This window comes from Azolla caroliniana, unplaced genomic scaffold (assembly GCF_043228905.1).
Source record: "Azolla caroliniana isolate FFs.n. ecotype wild unplaced genomic scaffold, voAzoCaro1.0.p SCAF_5, whole genome shotgun sequence".
In the NCBI taxonomy this organism is placed as follows: Eukaryota; Viridiplantae; Streptophyta; class Polypodiopsida; order Salviniales; family Salviniaceae; genus Azolla; species Azolla caroliniana.
In genome coordinates, this window is record NW_028230440.1 from 16604672 (window position 1) to 16612530 (window position 7859).

General features: G+C 44.2%; 1 protein-coding gene across 1 annotated transcript; it reads right to left on the reverse strand.

Annotated features, from left to right (window-relative positions):
* Positions 1 to 4690: 4690 nt before the first annotated feature.
* LOC147864233 (putative pentatricopeptide repeat-containing protein At3g15130) lies at positions 4691 to 5961 on the reverse strand. The gene is made up of 5 exons (XM_087319739.1): positions 5682 to 5961; positions 5479 to 5567; positions 5312 to 5376; positions 5030 to 5084; positions 4691 to 4963 (listed from the first exon to the last, which is right to left on the reverse strand). Exons 1-5 carry the CDS (start codon positions 5959 to 5961, stop codon positions 4691 to 4693), a joined length of 762 nt encoding a protein of 253 aa, XP_087175865.1.
* Between the last annotated feature and the right edge of the window lie 1898 nt (positions 5962 to 7859).

The window sequence follows — 7859 nt, forward strand, 5'->3', positions numbered from 1 at the left end:
GGTGCAACGAAGCCTTTTGGCTGCTCCATATAAATTTCCTCTTCAAGATCACCATGGAGGAAGGCTGTTTTGACATCTAGCTGAATCAGCTCCAAGTTGTCGGCTGCCACTACGCCGAGTAGAAAACGAAGGGTTGTCATTTTCACCACTGGTGAAAAAATCTCGTCGAAGTCGACGCCATATTCTTGTCGGAAGCCCTTCGCAACTAATCTGGCCTTGTACTTTGGGGTGGTCGAATCAGACGTCTCTTTTAGTCGATAAACCCACTTGCAAGGAAGAGCACGTCGATTCTTAGGTAATTCGACCAGATCCCAAGTCTTGTTTGCCCGAATGGAGTGCATTTCCGACTCCATCGCCAGATGCCAGGTGGCTGAATCGACAGATGTCGATGCTTCTTCGTAAGACGTCGATTCGCCGGCGTCGGTGAAGAAAATTCCAGGAGAATACCTCTCCGGAGGTTGCGACAGTCTCTCGGATTGTCGAGGTATGATTGGACTAGTCGTATCGGGTATCGAGGTCGGATGGTCCGAAAGCGAATTATTCTGCTGTGCCGAGTCGGAGTTGTCCGAGTCGGTAGTGGAAGGTTCAGCTACCCGTGAAGCTGACCGTGTGTTAAGAGCGGGGCCTTCTTGAAGGGTCGGCACATCGGAAAATGTTACCCTTCGGACTTCGATCGGTTTTTCGACTGATGGATTCATAGCCGACTCGTTGAACACAACGTCCGAACTTCGAACGATTTGTCTGCGTTCGGGGTCCCAGAGTCGGTATCCCATTTCGCCGTCTGATCCATATCCAAGGAAAATGCATTTCCTGGACCGAGGTGCAAGTTTTCGGCGATCATCTTTCGGAATAAGGGCGTACGCCTCGCATCCGAAGATCCTCAGCTTGTCGTAATTCGGCTTACTGCCGATCCATAGTTCCTGAGGAATTTGAAGTCCTAGAGGTCTGCTTGGCGACATATTGATTATGTGTACTGCCGTGAGTAGAGCCTCTGCCCAGAAGCCATCCGACAGTCCGGAGTGTTGGAGCATGGAAACTATCCGTTCTTGGATTGTCCGATTCATGCGTTCTGCAATCCCGTTTTGCTCCGGACTGTGTGGTGCCGTAAATTCACGTCGGATGCCGCGTTGTCGGCAGAATTTGACGAATTCTTCTGATTTGAACTCTCCCCCATTGTCGGTCCGAAAGCATTTCAGTTTTCGGTCAGTTTGATTTTCTACCATAGCGAGCCAATCGGAGAAGATCGAGAAGACACGATCTTTGGTGCGAATTGGATAAGCCCACACCTTTCGAGTCGAATCGTCAATAAAACTGACGAAGTAAGAGGCACCGCCGAGAGACTGATGCGGCATTGGGCCACAGACGTCCGAGTGGACTAAATCGAGAGGTCTTGTTTCTCTTGGTGCTGATGTCGGGTGTGATGCGGCTGCTTGTTTGCCATACTGGCAATGTTCGCAGAATTGATGGTCCGAGAAGGAGAGTTTAGGGATGTATCCGGCTCTAGATAGGTGCGTAATGCCGGCCTTGCTGAGGTGTCCTAATCTTCTGTGCCATAGTGATGACACAGGTATATCCACCAAAAACAGGTTACCCTCTCTGAGCGTAACATGTAACGGATACAATGAGTGTATCTTGGGTCCTCTAGCAAGCAGGAGGTTCCCCCTGTGGAGTGTCCACCCTCCCGAAGAAAAACCGGCACGAATGCCGTCTTCATCTAGTTGTCCGACTGAGATCAATGGTCTTGAGAGCTCGGGTACATGTCGGACATTGTGAAGTACAAGTGTAGAGCCACCTGCAAGGTTGAGCTCTACTGTGCCGATTCCAATGATGTCACAGTGTTGCGAGTTGCCGACTCGAACTGAGTCGGAGTGACGGATCGTATATTGCCGAAATTGGGACCGATGAGGAGTCACGTGAAATGACGCGCCCGAATCTAAGAGCCATGTGCTCGATTCTTCAGTCGTGAGCAGAACTTCTGATCCGACTGGATTTTCGATTGATAGTATATTCGGGTCGTTTGGTAGCACATCAGCTGAGAAGCTGACGTAATTGATCTCCTCATGCCGGCCACTCTTCTTGTCTGATTTCTGAGACTTGTCATTCTTGTTCTTGAGTGCGCGGCAGTCGGCTTTGATGTGTCCGGGTTTCTTGCAATAGTTGCAGATTCGATTATCCCGTGACTGGCTCCGTCTTCGCTGATTGTTCGGCTGCCGTGAGGAATCTCTTCCTCGTATGTTCGATCGTTCTGTCGAACCTTGTACTACATAAGCGTCGTCTGTTGAGTCTTTGGCGAAAGACTTTCTCCGAGCTGCTTCGGTCAGGATTGCGCTCGTGATTTCGGAGTATTTAACAGCCGTGGTTGACGCGTTGCACACGGTTGTGACGAAAGTTTCCCATGATGAGGGAAGGCTGCTCATGAGTATCATTGGTTTGAGTTCATCCTCGATTGCCGTCCCCTGAGATGAGATTTGGGAGCTTATGCTTTCGTACTCATTGAGATGTGCTTGAACCGAATCTGATTCTGTCATTCGCAGGTTGTAGAGGCGCCGGATCAGAAACATCTTTGTTGCAGCGACCTTCTCTTCATAAGTGTCCGACAGTGTTTTCCACAGTTCGAATGTTGTCGTACACGATTGCACCGTAAAGTATACCGATTCCGATAGGTGCATCCGAATCGTGGCGCGGACGATTCTGTCCAGCTTCTGCCACTCAATTGGTTTGTATCCTTCTGGAGGTTCTTCATTTTCGATGGGATCGATTTGCCCCTTGACTATGAGATAGTCCTGCATTTGCTCCTTCCAGAAGTTGAAGTTCGATCCATCGAACTTTCGTAGACTCATTTCTGACGAGCCGGATGTTGATGTCATCAAATTTGGTTTCGGTTGACGAAGCTCGGTTTGGAGTTGACTACGAACCTTGTTGGAGTGCAGCCGGTTGGCTCACCCGATATCGTTCTAATCGGATTTGAACCCGAGTCGGTTCGGCTTCGGATATATGTATTGTTGAACTTGCTCGAATTGACTCCGGTAACTTGAGGGACAGAACCGACTGGTCTTCCCGAATGTTGCCGAGTCGGAGTGAGCCCGGTTCGCTTCCGAATATATATGCCAAGTACCGATTATTGAAACCGATTGTCTGGACCGATTCTGCTTCGGGTGACTGCAACGATGAGAGAGACGGATCCAACTGATCCTCCCGAATGTCGATCAGCCGGATGAAGCACGAATTGGGGTTGTTGTCTTGAGACCGATCTGCACCAAGTGGTTACAATGAGCGGCGAGCAGCGTTTGATGACCTCTTCGGATGCCGTTTAACCGAGTGGAGCACGATCGTGTCAATGTTGCACAAGGGGATTTCACCTCGAGCGGTTACGATCACAAGGAACAGAGTACAACCGGCTGGCTTACTCCAAGCGAAGATGATCTAACGCGATGAGATGCAAGCCTCGTTTTTCTTCTTCTTCTCTCTTCTTCGAATGACGCAGGAAACCGAATGCTGTGCAGGCTGAGACGACGGCCGACAGCGGATTGAAGAACCGAATACTGTGCAGGCTCTGATACCAGATGTTGGAGACAAGGCCGTCAATGCGGAAGATCAAACACCATTCGATTCTGTTGAATACCTGCGTATGACAGTTTCTAAGGTCGTGCACAGAGATGGAGAGAAAGAGAGAGAGAGAGAGAGAGCACAAAGGAGTCTTTCTATTCCATAAGACTATAATACAACCAACCTTACAAAAAGGTTACAAGGTCACTTTATATAGTGACCGACTTAGGGCAACTACCATTTATGCTAATTACACAAATGGCCCAAACTTGATCTATACAAAGAGATAGTGTGAATACATCCATTATACACTTGTATTCGACAGACGAAAGTATTTGCCGCTTTAGCCTAGTACAACTTTGGCAGGTTTTTCTCATTCATTATGGGCCTTGCTACCTCGAGGATGTGCCGATTCTTTCGTTCGGCTACTCCATTCTGTTGAGGTGTGTGTCGGCAGGTAAACTCTCGCTGGATTTCTTCTTGTAGAAGGTATGCGGGGAAGGGCGTTCGCGAAGTATTCTTTACCTCCGTCTGACCGTAGACATCGTACATGTTGACCGATTGCGTTTTCAACTTCGTTTTTAAACTTCCGAAAGTGTGTGAACACTTCACTCTTTTGCCACATAGGAAAGATCCAAGTGTGCTTGGAGAAGTCATCGATGAATGTGACGTAATATCGGCAACCACCGAATGTTGCCATCTGAGATGGCTCCCATACATCTGAATGTATTACATCTAGGATTCCTTTGCTTACATTCCTCTCTTTTAGGAACAGTTGTCGATGTTGCTTGACGAATTGGCAAGCTTCGCACACTCCAGCAATCTCCTTCTCTGTAAAAGTCGGGAGTCCGATAACGGCTCCTTTCGTTTGCATGCCTTTGTGCTTGTGGAGTTTGATATGGCCAATTCTTTTGTGTCATAGCTCTATGTGGGTGTCAACTTTATGGCCTTTTGTGAACATGGTCGATTTTGCCCATTCAACTCGAGGATAAACATTCGGCCTTCCCTTTGACCATGAACGATAATTCAACCTTTCTTTTCAATGAAGCAGACTCTATGATTTTTTTTTCCATAAAAAATATCCTCCATTGGTATTAAAAATAAAGTAAACAATATACATATATTGTCTTGCATTTGTTCAAAACTAATACAACACCTCCTCAGCATATCCACGGTCTCTATAGCCTCTTTTCAGTGCATTCCATGAGATGATATTTGAAACCATCATAGTGCTAAATGTTTTCTGTACAATTTCTCCATTTGGAGCATATCCCGAAATTAAACTAGTCCATTCAGTAAGACTTCTTGCTCGTCCTATAGCAAAGACTTGTTGAGCTTCAAGTATACTTCCACAATTTGCATACATCTCAATAAGAGCACTTGTTTTTGTGACCTCCATGTTCTGCCTTGTTAGAGACTATGTTCGAAAACAAGCTTTCAAAAAGCAAATGAATGAAGTAGGGTTGGGAGAAAATCCTTCTACTTGCATTTGCTCCAGGCAATAAAACACTTGCTTTTCGAACCCATAGTCAACATATCTAGATGCAATCACATTTAAATGAAATGATATCACGGAAAATAAGTTCATCAAAGACCATTCTTACATCCATTATCAGACCACATTTTATGTAGATATGAATCAAAGAGTTTCCCACAACCACATTTCCATCAAAACCAACTTTGATGGCCTTTGCATGCATATATTGTCCTTTGAGAATACATATTCACTAAGGTATTTCTAAACATAACATCATTTTTTAGCAACCTTGAGTTGAGAATCATATTATGCATTTGTTTACCCTTGTATAGAGCTCCTATGTTTCCACAAGCCTTTAAAATGCAAATGAATGAGATCACATAAGGAGAAAGCCCCTCCCTTGCATATGTTCAAAACTCTTCAGTGTTTCAAGATCTTGCCCCTATTGGGTATACCCTGAAATTAATGCAGACCAAGAGACTACATCTCGGACAAGAAGCCCTTCGAGCACTTCTTGAGCCTTCATGAGTACACCACATTCCACCTACATGTCAATCAAAGCATTTCCAATCACTGCATTCTTCTCCAGAAAACCCTTGCTTATAAATATACCATGGATTAGTATTCCTTTCTGTATATCTCCTGTGTTGCCACAAACTCTCACGATGCCAAAAAAGGTTAGTATACTTGGAGAGAGGCCTTTGTTTTGCATAAGTTCCAAACAATTCAATGCTTAATGGTATAGCCCCATGTCCAACATACCCTGCAATTAGTGAATTCCATGAAATGTCATCACGAACAGGAAGCTCTTCAAAAATATTTTGTGCTTTTCCAAGCTCACCGCATTTTCTAAACATATTAATCAAAGCACTGCCAAGCATGATATTCTCCCTTAATAAGCTCTTACTCGCAAATTCATTTTGAAATTGATTCTTCATATCTACTATTCCTTCTATGTTGCCACAAGATTTCAAGATGCAAATCAAAGTCACTTCATTTGGAGAGAGACCCTCTTTTTGCATTACTTCAAAGCAATTCAACACTCTATAACCTTTTTCTGGTTAGCATATCCTACATTTACAACATTCCATGAAGTCGTATCATAGTAAGGAAGCTGTAGTAGCACTTTCTGTGCTTCTTACCATATTTTGCATACATCCATACTAAACTACTTCCAAGATGGGTATTCTTTGTTAAAAAACCTTTTTGTCAAATATGAGCATGAACCTTGATACCTTCTCGAAGGACTTTCTTTTTGGACAATAGTTGTGGGCCGCCTTGGTTAGCCCACAACTATCCTCTCCCATGTCGAAACTGACCGTCTCCTTCATCTCCACGACCATCGAGAATATACTTCTATGAAACCTCCACACCATCAACACTCAGCTTTATCAAAACCTCAAGAAGTATTATTCATGTTCCCACATCAGCCATGTCGATGGTTACCACCAAAATCATGTACCTATAACAACGAGATGATATAGTGTCCTCATCTCCTCAAGAAAGTATGCTTCGACCCCCACACCATCTTCACTCATCCTTATCACAAAACAAGAATCTGCTTCATTCAGTCCACATCAACCATCTCGCCGATTACCACCAAAGTCCTGTATGAATAACAACAAAATGAGTCTAGAAAGTTTCCTTATCTCCTCATGGTATGCTTCAGCCCCCACACCATCATCACTCATCCTAATAAAAAACAGAAAATCAGCTTCATTTAATCCACATCAACCATCTAGCTCTCGTCGATTATCATCGAATTTTTTTATCTACAGAAACAAAATGAGAATCCTCTCTACCTCGCCTCATGGAAATATGCTTCAATCCCCGATGCCATCATCACTCATCCTTATGAGAAACATAACATTTGCTTCATTCAGTCCACATCAACCATCTCGCCAACCATCTCTCCATCTCACCGATTTCCACCAAAATTCTGTACTAACAACACCAAATAAGTCTAAAAAAATTTCCTCACCTCCTCATGATAATATGCTTCAACCCCCACACCATCATCACTCATCCTGGTCAAAAAACAGAAACCAACTTCCTCAAGTCCACATCAACCATCTCATTGTCATCGATTATCACCAAAATCTTGTACCTACAAAGACAACATGAGTGTCCACAAATCGTACGGGCTAGACCACTATCCATTGCAACCCAAGATAACCTAGGGTGTAGACCCAAAACACATGCAACATTATCAGTAAATAAAGGTTCCATATCAACGGTTGATACATGAATTGACGATAACTTTTTGGTGGCAAGAAAACAAGTGCTTGCCGAAGACTTTCGCATGCCCAAAAAATTCCATTAAAGAAACCTAAAGACCCAACAATGGACTTAGGTAACGAAAAATTTGAATTAAAGAACCATCTAAGACTATAATCCCATTGACCACCTACTTATGGCTTAACCTTATGTAAGTGTTGAATCCATAACTCCTCTCCTGGCAATAAACTCCTAACAACATGTTTAACAAGTAAGGCTTTACTTTGCATAAAGGCGATCAATCAAACCTAGACCTCCTTCTTGTTTAGACTGTATAAGAACCGGCCAAGCTACCTTTGCTACAGAATTGTCTGAAATAGTGTTCCCCCAAATAAAATTACGTATTAGACGTTGAACTGTAAGCGTTACTGACCTTTAATCATCGACTGAAGATTGAAGAAGGAGGGAGGATTCTCCCTTGCAAGGACAACCAAACTTATTGCACCGAACTGAGCTGCTAGGCCGCCGAGGCATATTTGCACCATTTTATCGTCGTCGATGTTAACATTGATCAATCCAAGGGAGTCACACAACTCCTTGATCTTCAAAGTGTAGCTTC

Coding starts and splice junctions, on each gene's coding strand:
- LOC147864233 (XM_087319739.1), bottom strand. CDS start 5,961: ATGAAGAATCAATTTCAAAATGAATTTGCGAGTAAGAGCTTATTAAGG. Junction 5,377..5,478: donor TGGTCTGCATTAATTTCAGG/GTATACCCAATA, acceptor TGCATTTTAAAG/GCTTGTGGAAACATAGGAGC. Junction 5,085..5,311: donor AATATGATTCTCAACTCAAG/GTTGCTAAAAAA, acceptor GATTGCATCTAG/ATATGTTGACTATGGGTTCG.